Below are 13489 nucleotides of genomic sequence, written 5' to 3'. Positions count from 1 at the left end.
TCATGGCTCGTTAACCTTCATCCAGATCTGTGAAAATCTGCGGTGGAAAAGAACCATCATCAATCAGGTCGCACTGCTAGAGAAAAGTTTAGTTCAAGGGAACTGCAAACTGGGGTTAATTTCCCAAACTCAGGGACAACTGGGAGATTTCAGCAGCCGCCTTCTATCTCATAGCCTAACGGGCTCCATTGTTAGCGTAGCGCAGATTTAGCGTAGCCTCCCTCTTGCTGGCATTCCCAAGCCCTTGGTCCATTCTGTTCCTTACACTCCAAATTGAGTAATTCACTATCCCTCACACCCTCTTGGGTGTTATTCACTCCCCTCCACCCAGTCTTATGGCTTTGCTTATACTATTCCTACATTTTGGAAACTCTCCCCATACACCCCCACCTTTCCAATCCTTACAAGTTTCCATACCCCATCTGGAAGATCAGGTATTTGGGGAACACTTTCCCGACCTAAAGTTATCTTGCCTGCCCCTGAGGTCTCAATGGGCAGATGAATGGAATATGTTTGGCATGTAGAAAGCACCCAAAACATTTCACCTGATTTTATCTAGAAGTGGGTTGGGGATTTCTGGTGATTCACATGAAAACTTTGGGGTTGGGGATGGAGACACATAACAAAACACATTTCTTCTGCAGATTTGATTTTCCATTAATGCTGTGTGTCTCACTTAATGAGACTAAAGCTTTAATATACCCAAAACTTTTTAAGTCAGTTCTTTCAAATTGTCTAGTTTATTAACTATGTACCCTAACTGTAGATTCAGTAAGTCTGGTTCCTCAAGGTCCCTTCTGCCTAAGGTAAGTCGTGAGTTAGGAATGTCCTTGTCACCAAGCACAAGTTATTCTTTTGGGGAACTTAACACTTGACTTAGCCTGCACTCACCCCCTGAAGCTTTCCTGAGCGTACCTCCATGCTTCACTCTTAACACTGCACTAAAGAAAGAGGCTTTCATTCACAGCACAGAGCTGACACATGTTCTATCTGGAGATTGCCCTTGGGAACTCAGAGCCTGACAATCAAGCCTCTAATTGTTCCCCCAGATTATATGCAATCACTAGACATGGGCAAGCAAATCTTCCTGTTCCCAGGGGCTACAGCGGCTCTGACCTAGTCCTCTGCTAGGTGCCGATTTGTTCATCCAACAAGTACATACTGACTTCCTAACATGTGCCGGGAACTTACTTCCTTGAAGCTTGTTCCGTCTGTTCTTGGCTTATGAATAGCTCCTCTTTCTTCTCTTGAAATAAACTGTCACTACTCTTGGAAAAAGTGAACAGAAGACTGCTCAGAAATGTGTTTTTCTCCTTTTAGTTTCTACTCTTATGATCTGGTCTCTATAGACTTCTCCTGATTATATTCTGTAATTCTTACTATTTCAAAACTGTATGCTAGGGAGCTTCCCTTTTGATAATTCAGAAAGTCTGAGGTCAAGAACACCCATATTTCCCTTGTCCTTTGGTGACCTAATTATGCAAATCAAAGATCAGCTGAAGAGAAACACTAGGCCACTCCAGCTCCCACTGATTTTCCCCGTAACCTGCAGCACTTACTGTCTCAGTCCTTCATTTTCAGAGTTAAGGATCTGGGATAATCTACCTTACTCACACTGCATGTATCCAACCCCTTCTATGAACGAGGTACTGTTTCAGGGTCTTGAGGGAGATGGAAATTTGAACAAAACACAGTTCTCACCACTAACAATTACTTATTGATTACCTGCTATGTACCAAGTCCCACAATAAGCTCTGGGATACAGTGACTGGCAAAAACAGGTATGGCGGGCCCTTCCCCTTATGTAACTTATTAGTGAAAGAGGCAGACAGAGACCATGTGTCTTGTGTTCACCACTGTGTATCATAAAGCATATAGTAGGCATTCAATAAATATTTGCTGAATGAAAGTAAACAGCCAAATATATAATTGCAAATTGTGAGGCGTTATGAATTCAACACAGCAGGAACTAGTGACAGAATAGGGTAGATAGAGAAAAAACGTTGCCAGGAAGGCCTGAGAAAGTTGACACTTACACTAAGACCTGAAGGATGAGGAATAGCAAGCCATGCCGAGACTGGGGATACGAGCATTACAGGACAGCGCACAGTATGGATGGACTCTGCCGTAAGTCAGAGCCGGACATGTTTCAGTGGCAAGACCAGTGAGCAAGGGGAAAAGTGGCATATGGTGAAGGTACAAGAACCAAAGGAGAAGTAGGCAGGGGTCTTGAAGGATATTGTAAGGAGTATGGATTTTATTCTAAGTGCAATGAGAAGCCATTGAAGGGCTTTAAGAAGGGAGTCACGTGGTCTGACTTCTATTTAAAAAAAAATCACTCTGGCTGTAATGATGAGACCGTTGTGGGAATAAGAATGAAAGCATGGACAGGACACCAGTTAGGAGTTGCAGTTATCTATACGAGATGATGGTGGCCTGGACTAACGTAGCTGTAGTAGAAGTGAGTGAAGTCGACAACTTTGGAGGTAGAATCGACAGACTTTCCGACAGACTGTATGTGAGGGACTAGCGAAGAGAGTTAAAGGTAAGTTCCCTGACACGTGGGGCATACGCCAAACAACGAAGGAACAAGACAAAGGAGAAACAAAAACGCATAGACACAGACAATAGGTTAGTGGTTACCAGAGGGTAAGGGGGTGGGGGGAGGGAGATGAGGGTAAGGGGGATCAAATATATGGTGATGGAAGGAGAACTGACTCTGGGTGCTGAACACACAGTGGGATACATAGATGATGTAATACAGAATTGTACACCTGACATCTATGTTACTTTACTAACAATTGTCACCCCAATACATTTTAATAAATAAAAAAAAGGAAACCAGTTCCATGTTTCTACCTCTTGTGAATGGGTGGGTGGAGGTGCCATTTTTTTAAATGAGGAAAATTGAGGGAAGGAGCAGTCCTGGGGTATGTGTCACTGTTTATCTTTAACATGTTTTATTTCAAATGCCTGTGAGACATGTAAGTGCAAATATCAAGTAGGCAGCTGAATATTTGAATTGGAGGTTTCTAATAGGAAAGACAGGACAAGGAAGTTTATGGTTAAGTGCTTTGTAAGTGACGCAAAACTGACATGCTCAAAGAAAATGTCAGGTCTGGCTGGGTTATTCAGAGGAATTTTCAGGAAAAAAGTTGACATTTGCGCCAAGGGAAAGATGATAAGAGAGAACCTTCGAGGCAGAGGAAATAGAATAGCAAAGATAGAGAAAAATCTCAAGGAAGGTTCAGAAACTAATAGTTTATTTTGGACGGATGCAGTTTGTGTTTGAAATGTTGGAAGCTGAGTCTAGAGAGCAACGCTAAAGTCAGATGGGAATTTGTACTGCACTGGGCGGGCAATGGGAGCCTCACCGAGCCTCTGAGCAGAGACACAACCTGGTGAGATCATGAAAAGCCTTTTAGTGACAGAGAGTACGATGGACTGAAGCAGCGAGAACAGGAGACAATGGAGGCCAATTAAGAATCTATTTCAATTACCAAGGTATGAGGGAATAGCAACCCAAACGTTGATTGTGGAAGTAGAAAGTTAAAAGGCAAATGTGAGAGGCATTTGAAAGGAGAATTATGATTACGTTAAGCTAACAGGATAGCCAGGAGGAACAGCCCACTTTCTTCTTCTGAATGTCTTTTGCCTCCACACTTGATCATAAGCTCTGGTAAAGCTGGTTGATACTTTTCAATCTCTCCACTGTGGCATTTAACATGAGTTAAAGGGATCTCATCTGGTATGGCTTCATTGTAAGTAGGTCACAAAGGTTAACTCTAGTACTGTGGTAAACGGATACACACAGGTAACTTGCTGTAAGAAGCAATATGGGGTTGGGACTCGGAAATGAGCTGAGAATAAGCACTAGTAAAGATGAGTTATAATTTTCTACCTTTCTATTTTTAAAGCCTATACTCCTTCCTACTCTGCCCCTTGTTCACTCACACACACCTCTCTCTCTCACACACACACTCACACACACACACACGCACACGCACACACACACGCTGAACCTTCAAGACTGAAGTTTCCCTATACCACCTTCTCGTCCATATCGTCCGTATCTGTGCTAAGCCCCACCAGTTCACAGCCCCCATCTGAAGAACAAGTATTACTGAGACAATAGATGGATATGTTTCCTCCCTTCTCTGAGTCTCTGAGTAATATTTAGACAACTGGAGCCCTCGATATCATAGTCCAAATGTCTGACGTGAGAAATAATCACAAGGCAGGCTAGAGCTACAATGAGGTGAAGGAAAGGGGGCAGGGGACACCTTTCAATACCCATTCCAGTGGTGAAGCCTGGCTCTGGTCTCCCCCATTCCTTGCAGTGTCACTGGAATATCTATGATGGGCCTCCTTTCAAAGGAGGTAAAATAAGTTTGGGAAGAGTCTTCTGAAGTAACTCTGCAGAGGAGAAACAGAAAGAACATCCAAAACATTCTCCTGGACTAACTAATCCTTTGGCAATTGCTTGATACCACCTCCCTTTTATTATTTCTCCTTTACTTGATATTTTTCACTGTCACTATGTTTTCACGTGTTCACTGTCCAACATCTTTTGAATAGTACCTTGAACTCTTTGGAGCATGAGCTATATAAACACAATAAAGCAATGAATAAACAAAATATCTACTTTACAAGAGTGTAAGTTTTACTGTTTCTGATAATACGAGATCTACCCCTCACTCTGCACTATTCTGAGGAGTAGATAGGTGGTGAATTCTGAGGGATATCAAATACATCTCCCTGCTCTAAAACAGCACCCCTACTACCTGAAATCCCAGTTTGGCGATACATATCTTTTGGATATGAGCCTCGAAGATTTCTTTTTCAAGAATTCCTTATTAAAATGCAAACACCACAGAGGGAGGTGCTCAGATGGGTCACGACTGAACCTTAGTTTCCTTTACATTAACCCATTATTTCTACCAAACACGTATTTCACATACCAGCTTTTTCCACGCCTCTGTTCATGCTATTCTTCCAGAGGTAATGCTAAATATAAATTATAAATATAAAATTAACTTACATTTTCACACACTCTCTGATTTGATATCTAAATCCAAGCCTACTCATTCTTAAAAAAAAAACAATTTATTTTTTCCAACATAAGAATAACAACAGGTTTATTATAGAAAACTTGAAAAAGGCAGGAAGATAGCAAGAAGAAAAAATATCAACCATATTTCTACCACCTAAAGAACTACTGTTAAGTGTGGTCATACTTGTTCTTTAAACAAACCTTAGTTTAGGTCCCATTTCTGCTATGATGCATTCCTTGAACTTCCTTTCCCAGAAATTCCCTGTTTGCACAAGTCAGTTAACTTGGTGTGTGTCTTGTGTTTCCAACTAGATTGTTAGATCCTTGGTGGCTGAAACCATGAGTTATACTTCTTAATTTATCCTCAAATGCCTAATACATTGGACCCAATATTTGCTGACTGATTCAACTTAAATGAATACAAACCATTTCAGAAAGGATATACAATAGACCAAGTATCTAAGTCACGAAAGTTAAAGCTCTCAAGGTCACCTGGTTTGGTGACTATTGCTTTCTTGTTCCTGAAACTCTTGAAAGCCTACTGAACTAGTCTCTTTCTCACAGCACACTGAATAAGAAGCAGGCTGGTTAAGAGCCAGGATTTACTCAAAGATTCTCTATAAAAGGCATAAAGGTGTGAGAGAGAGAGAGAGAGAACGAGAGAGAAGAGGGGGAGGGAGGGAGGAAAGGAGAGAGAAAGGAAGAGACAGGCAGAGAAGGGCACATAGAGCATATAGTCTAGTGCTCAATCCAGTATGTGATTTGCCTCCAGCACCGTATACAGGATCCCATCCACTTGTTCTGAGTCAAACCCGATCTCACGAAGCTCCAAGTGAGGGAGGACAGAAGTAAGGAGATAGCTGACGTGGATACGCAGCCGCGTAAGCTTTGCCAAAGCCCTGTATGATGGAGTGAGGGGGGCAGGAGAAGAGATGACATGAAGTCATTAGCCAACAGACAAAAATGAAGCTCTTTAAAAATGGGCCTACATTTCTCAACAATTATGTTTCCAGTAGCTACAAAGAAAGAAGAAAGTACACCACCACCAAGCACAGGGGAAACTGGCTGCAGCTCTCTAAGAAGTAACTCCTAAATCCTTGTGGCCAGTGAATTGATTAAGGCTTCTTCCCTTAGCAGTGACCAGTAACTGGGGTCCTAACGGCTGCTTCCCATTAGCGCTCACAAGCTGATAACTAAACCCTAGGAATTAACCTTTCTAGGTCATCTCCCTCTGGGGTCCGGTAGGAGACCTGAGCCTTCTGCAGCACTTCCAGGTGCGTCTCTGTCTCCTTCAGTTTCTCTTTTAGTTCTTGCTTTTCCTCTTTGGTTCTTTCCAGCTCAGCTTTCAGAATCTGGAATTCAGCTTGGCGATAGCCCATGTGTTTCTTGCTCCAATACAAGCCTTCCGTCTCCTGGGCACTGTAGGTCACCAATTCATGCTGGACTTTCTTGAATTCAGAATGCCAGTGATTCCTCTCCTGTTCCAGCTCCTCCACCTGCAGTCCAAGAAATAGAAATTCCATGACCCCACATGCTACAAGTGCCATAAACTGTCCCTAGTTTCACTCTGTGATGCCTCTGTACATATTCCGCTGCTTATGGACCTTTTCAATCCCAAAATATGGGTGGGAACCCATTAGGGTGCACCCAATCAAGATATACCACAGAATGATTCAATGGCTTATTTTGCTTAAAGGCCTCAGAACAGGAAATCATCAGAGCTCCAACTCCCTGGTCCCTTGGTTACAAGGATCTCTTATTCCTAGTGGTAAGATGCAGCCCTAACCTTTTGCTGGAATAAATTCCTTTCAGCCAGAACACGTTCCAATTTTTCTGTGGTTCTTTTCAGCTCTTCCAGCTCTCTCTGGTTCTTCATCTTTGGCGTATTATGACCTCCACTCTCCTCATAACCTCTTCCCTTTCCCCCAGCGGCTGCAGCAGGGGTTGTAGCAGAGGCTGCAGAAGCATAAGGCACTGGGTTCCAGGATTCAACTGCTTTTCTTCTCTCAGCAAGCTCCTCTCGGTTAAAAGGGATCAGCTGAATGGGAGCTCCTGAATCTCGAACACCTTTTGCAACACCAACAACAGCTACAAAAGGCCCCTTGTTTACTTCTTCCTTGTTTATGTTTCTGCTGTCTCTGTTAGATTCTTCTGCTACCAATCTTGGCATCTGATCTAATTCTTCAGGGAGCAGGGACACCTGGTGTTGGTCTTGGGCTCCTGAATACAGAACTGAAACCTCCCTACTTTGAATGGTATTCTTGCTTGCTTCTGGGTATTCTGGGGAAAGGTATGGTGGTGTGCTTCTCTCAGAACTGGACTTCTCGTGGCTGTTTTCCCCTTCTGGGTAGGCGACAGCTGCCTCTACCCTCCTGTAAGACCCAGGCATGGAATAATCTAGAGGAGGTGTCATCTCATTCTGGAGCCTTCTTCGTTTCTCCACAGGTTCCTCACCTAGGATCCATTTGTGCTTACTGTAAGAAGAAGAGGAAATTACATTTTAAGCTGCCAAAACATAGGCTAAGTGTATTCTTATCCTATGGAGCCCCTCTTCAAATTCCCCATATTAAAACTTACTCTAGCTGTTATCCACAGCTCATTTCAGGTTCACAATACAACTTTACCCCCAAACTCCAACCCCTTCACTTATGCAATTTCCTGAGATAGCAATTGGTCTTGAGAGATGAAACTAAAAGGTATGAAGAGTCAGCATCTGTATAAAACCGGACCAGGTTGACCTTGGTAAGAATTCTGAAAATAGGATTGAAATCAGCCTGACTTAGAAGCTTCTGAAATGCAAGTAAAGGGAGAAAAACAAAAAAAAATACACATGCAAAATCCTCTCATACAAGAATGAAAAAAAAAAAGAAAAAGTTCTTAAAAAGCCTGGTGGAGTATGCAGAGGAGAACCGAGCCAGCTTGTTAATTTTAAAGTGTCACAAAAACCAAAGACTTAAGTCACTACCAAAGACTTATGCACATTTTTTTCATATTGCAATGAACACCATACTATTTGCCAGCCAACAGGATTGTAGCTATTGTCTATTATTCACTTGTAAAAGTTAATTAAAACACAGGGCCCCGGTCATAAACAAAGAAACCGAAAGAGGCAATTCAAGTCATTTCACCCTTTTGGCAAAAGCACTCCCCTCTATTGGGGTAAACAGGCACGCCTTCAGTTTTTCAGGAAAGCCCAGGACGGTGACCTCAATCACCTTCCATTTCTGGCTGCTATACGCACTAAAGGCTGAAGGAACAAACAAAACAACGGGCACCAGGGAAATCCATAGGCAATTTTATATCATGCAGCAGGACAGGACCCATTTTAATCCTTATAACTATTCTGCCGTCTCCGCAGAAAACCAAGAAATTTCAAGGTAAAAATCATCTTTCAAATTTTCAATGGGAAAGAGTCAGGCTTGTAATTGGACAACTCAACAGTATTTCAAGGCTGCCCACATTCCTCCTCAATTTCTGAGAACATCTCAAACCTTAGCTTCTTTCTTTTTTATTTATTGGGGTGACAATTGTTAGTGTTTACCAGAGGGTAAGGAGGGGTGGGGGGAGGGAGATGAGGGTAAGGGGGATCAAATATATGGAGATGGAAGGAGAACTGACTCTGGGTGGTGAACACACAATGGGATATTATAGATGATGTAATACAGAATTGTACACCTGAAACCTTAGCTTCTTATAATGCCCTGAATATTCTTTAAAACTAGTGTTCACCTGGAAATAAAACTGGTCTGCCATCTAAACAGATCTTGTGTCAGCCTTGGGGGAAAGCAAAAGGACTTAGGGGCTATGTAAAAACAAATGTACCCATCTTTAAACACGTGTAAGGGCCACTGCAGATGGACCCTTTAGCCGTGGTATTGAGGAAGACAGTAAACCAGTTTGGGCATAAAGAAACAGTAAAGGATACTAGACAGCAAGAACAAAGTTTCACGAAAAGCAATGGATGTCAAATTATCCGTCTTCTCTTCATTTTCCCACCTCTAAGGGTTCTGTCCTTAATTCTCTTCTCTCCCTACATTTCTTTTTCGTTGGTAATCTCATGCAATCTCTTGGCTATAACCTCTCGAGAGTAACTTCCAAGTCATTCCCCCAGCCCTGACCTCCAGTACTGAATTTCCAACCGCCGGTCACATGTTTCTTCATGGAAGCTCCACTGGTATCACACTCAGTATGTATAAAACTCACCTTTCATTTTTCACCTTCAAACCTATCTCCCTCTCCTGTTTCCTATTTGTGCTATGACACCACTAAACTCTCAGTAATTTTATATAGTTCTCCCACCATCAATACTCAAGTTCAAGCTCTCATGACCTCTCCTGGACTACGGCAGTGGCTTCTTCCTCCAGTCTCCCGTTCTCTCACATCTGATCACCCAAGGCCAAGTTAACCTTCCTAAGGCATTGCTCTAATTATATTACTCCCCTATTTGAAATCTTTATTTATTGCTCCCATGTCTAAGTGAAATGGTACTTCTTAATTACTATAGCACTTTAGCCTTCACTTATAATATGTTATCACTTTCCACCATGTGTGTCTGTGCGTGCAAGTGTGCGTACCTGTGTCTCACAGGTTCCAAACTCAAGTATGAGCTCCTTGACAGAAGGGATCTTGGCGAACTGTGTTTAGGGATGAGGGGAAAGAAACCCTTCACAGTAAGAGCCAATCAAAACGAAACTATCATGTGAATGAGAGAATAATAAGTGGATTTTATTTATTGGTTCTACAAATACTTACTAGTCTTCTAAGTAAAGGTCTGATTCTTTCCTCTAGGAATCGATTCTTATTACAGATGTATATTCTCTCATTTAGTAAAGATTTAGAGTTTACATACCAAGAATTCTTTTTCCAACTACATAGTTTCTACTAATTTTCTTTCTTATTTTTGTTATATTCCTCCATTGTTTGTCTGTAGAGAAGCCAGCTGACATTTTAACAGGTATTGCACTGAATCTGTAGCAGGACCTCAACAGCATTCAATCTTCTGACACACAAAGATGAAATGCCTTTCCATTTATTTATTTATTTATTTAGCTAGGTATTCTTTAATCTCTTTCAACAATATTTTGTAGTTTTTAGTACACAGTGTTGCTTGCTTGCACTTCTGTTATATGTATTCCTAAATATTTTATTTTTCAAGCAACTGTAAATGGACCTGTTTTACTTAACTTCTGTTGTTCTTTTCAAAGAGCCAACTTTTGATTTCACTGACCTTCTCTATTGTTTTTCTATTCTCTATTTCATTTCCATTCTGATCTTTATTTCCTTCTTTCTGCTTGATTTAGGTTTAACTTGCTCTTGTTTTTGTAGTTTCTTAAGGTGGGAGTTTGGGTTCTTACTCTGAGATCTTTCTTCAATTTTAACATAAGCATTTACAAATATAATTTTCCCTCTAAGTACTTCTTCAGCGTCATCCCTTAGGTTTTGGTGTATTTTCTTTTCATTTTCATCTTCCAAGACATTTTCTAATTTCCCATGCAATTTCTTCTTTTATCCATTTGTTGTTTTGGAGTGTGGTATTTAATTTCCACATCTTTGTGAAATTCCCAAATTTTCTGTTGTTGATTTCTAATCTAATTCCATTATGGTTGGAGAACATCCTTTGTACTACATCAATCCTTTTGAATTTTGTGAGGCTTGTTTTATAGTCTAATATACGTTCTATCCTGGAGAATATTCCAAGCGCAATTGAGAGGAATATATATTATGCTGCTTCGGGGTGAAGTATTCTGTATGTCTGTCAGGTTCAGTTGGCGTATAGTTGGTTTATAGTATTCTTCAACTCTTCTATTTCCTTGTTGATTTTCTACCCATTATCGAAAATGGGGCACTGACGTCTCTAACTATTATTGTGAAACTGTCTGTTTTTCCATTCAATTCTGCCTACTTTTGCTTGGTGCATTTTGGGGGCTCTGTCCATACATAGGTATAATTTTTATATCTTTCCGAAAGACTTTATCATTATGCGATATCTCTCTTTATATTTAGTAGTACTTTTTTTTAAAGTGACTTTTGTCTGATATTAGTATATATAACCACTCAAGCCCCTATGGTTGTTGTTTGCATGGTATATTTACTTTTCCATCCTTGTGTTTTCAACCTATTTGAATCTTTGAATCTAAAGCATGTTTCCCATAGACAGTATATTAGAACATTTTTTAAAAATCCAACCTGATAATCTCTGTATTTTGACTGGAGTGTTTCATCTAGTCACATTTAATGTTATTATTGATAGGACAGAATTTACATTTGCTATCTAGCTTTCTGTTTCCTATGTCATGCTTTCTTTGTTTCTTCTTCAACTGTTCCTTTTTTCATGTTATATGGATATTTCCTAGTTTAACATTTACAAATCTAACAATACATTTATATAATTATTACCATCTACAATGTTATGTCTTTTGAAAAACCTGAGTGAACCTTATTTTTCCATTTTTAATTTTCTTCATTTCTAACTGTAGATCTGAGTTACCATCTGGTGTTATTTGCTCCAACTCACCTCCTTTGGTGCTGTGACTGTCAAACATTTTACATCTTCAGATGAACCCAATGATAAAATTGTATACATATATGAAATCATATACAAATACATACATAGTTTTATGCAATTTTTTTATTAAATCTACCGGGGGTGACATTGGTTAGTAAAATTATGTAGGTTTCAAGTGTACATTTTTACAATACATCATCATATATTGCACTGTGTGTTCACCACCCAGAATCCATTCTCTTTTAAATCAGTTAAGAATAGAAAGAGGCAAAATATGCCATTGCAATACCTTTTATAATTAATTACAGTTACCACTGCCAGTACTCACTCTGTTTGTCATGTGAATTTGAATTACTACCTGGTGTCAGTTGCTTTCAGCCTAAAAATCTCCCGTCTGTATTTCTTATAGGGCAGTCTTGCCAGAAACAAATTCCATCTGCTTTTATTTATCTGGGAACGCATTTATTTCACCTTCATTTTCTGAAGATAGTTTTACTGGACTTAAGATTCTTGGTTGACAGTCTTTCTTCCAGTACTTTGAATATGTCATCACATTGCCTTCTAGTCTCCAGTGTTACTGATGAGAAGTCAGCTATTATTCTTATCAGGGTTCTCTTGCGTATGATTTCTTTTTCTCTTTCTGCCTTCGAGATTTTCTCTTTGCCTTTCAATATTTTCTCTGTGCTGAGTCTGGCTGTGAATCTCTTTGCATTTATCCTATTTTGAGTTTGGTGAGCTTCTTGGATGTGTAGATTAGTGTTTTTTAATCAAATCTGTGAGTTTTCAGGCACCATTTCTTTCAATATTTTTCTACTCCATTTCCCCCCTCTCTTCTTTTTTGTACTCCTATTTCGCATATGCTGGTGCACTTAATGGTATCCCACATTTCTCTGAGGCTCTGTTCATTTCTTTATTCTTTTTTCTCTCTGTTCTTAGCATGATCTATAACTGATATATCTCCAGGTGGCTGATTCTTTCTTCAGCCAACTTTAATGTATTGTTGAATCCTTTTTGTGAAATTTTCATGTTATTTATTGCATTTTTCACCTCCAGAATTTCCATTTGGTTCTTTTTAAAAACAATTTTGCAAAAGTCCTGGACCAGATGGCTACACCAGTGAATTCTACCAAACCTTCAAAGAGGATCTAATACCAATGCTGCTCAAACTCTTCCAAAAAATTGAAGAAGAGTCAGTACTCCCTAACTCATTTTATGAGGCCAACATTACCCTGATACCAAAACCTGGTAAGGACAACACAAAAAAAGAAAACTACAGACCTATATCTCTGATGAATACAGATGCTAAAATCCTAAACAAAATTCTAGCAAATCGAATACAACAATGCATTAAAAAGATTATTCATCACGACCAAGTGGGGTTCATCCCCGGGGCACAAGGATGGTTCAACATTCGCAAATCCATCAATGTGATACATCACATAAACAAAATAAAGGACAAAAATCATATGATTCTATCAATTGATGCAGAAAAAGCATTTGATAAGATGAAACATCCATTTATGATTAAAACACTTAATAAAATAAGTAGAGAAGGAAAATACCTCAACATAATAAAGGCCATATACGACAAACCCTCAGCTAATCTCATAATTAATGCTGAAAAGCTGAAGCCCTTTGCTCTACGTTCAGGAACACGACAAGGTTGTCCCCTATCACCTCTGCTTTTCAACATAGTGTTGGAAGTCCTCGCCAGAGCTATCAGGCAAGAGAAAGAAATAAAAGGCATCCAAATCGGGAATGAAGAAGTTAAATTGTCACTCTTTGCAGATGACATGATGCTATATATAGAAAACCCTAAAGACTCCACCAAAAAGCTATTAGAAACAATCAATGAATACAGTAAAGTTGCTGGCTACAAAATCAACGTACAAAAGTCCATTGCTTTCCTATATACCAACAATGAAATCTCA

General features: G+C 39.9%; 1 protein-coding gene across 2 annotated transcripts in view; it reads right to left on the bottom strand.

Annotated features, from left to right (window-relative positions):
• Positions 1 to 5092: 5092 nt before the first annotated feature.
• MORC4 (MORC family CW-type zinc finger 4) overlaps positions 5093 to 13489 on the bottom strand; it is a 65367-nt gene continuing 56970 nt past the window's right edge. The window contains exons 15-17 of one of the 2 annotated variants that reach the window (XM_081042150.1): positions 6840 to 7527; positions 6304 to 6549; positions 5093 to 5952 (exon numbers count right to left, since the gene is read on the bottom strand). In XM_081042150.1, coding sequence (XP_080898276.1) covers positions 5872 to 5952; positions 6304 to 6549; positions 6840 to 7527 — 1015 coding nt within the window. In that variant the 3' untranslated portion in view covers positions 5093 to 5871. Of the gene's footprint in view, positions 5953 to 6265; positions 6550 to 6839; positions 7528 to 13489 lie in introns of both variants that reach the window. The other variant, XM_081042149.1, reaches the window with a different exon arrangement.

The sequence above is a fragment of the Rhinolophus hipposideros genome (assembly GCF_964194185.1).
Source record: "Rhinolophus hipposideros genome assembly, chromosome: X".
Classification (NCBI taxonomy): Eukaryota; Metazoa; Chordata; class Mammalia; order Chiroptera; family Rhinolophidae; genus Rhinolophus; species Rhinolophus hipposideros.
The sequence above is the reverse complement of the archived record's forward strand: the minus strand, read 5'-3'. Positions and strand labels throughout refer to the sequence as shown.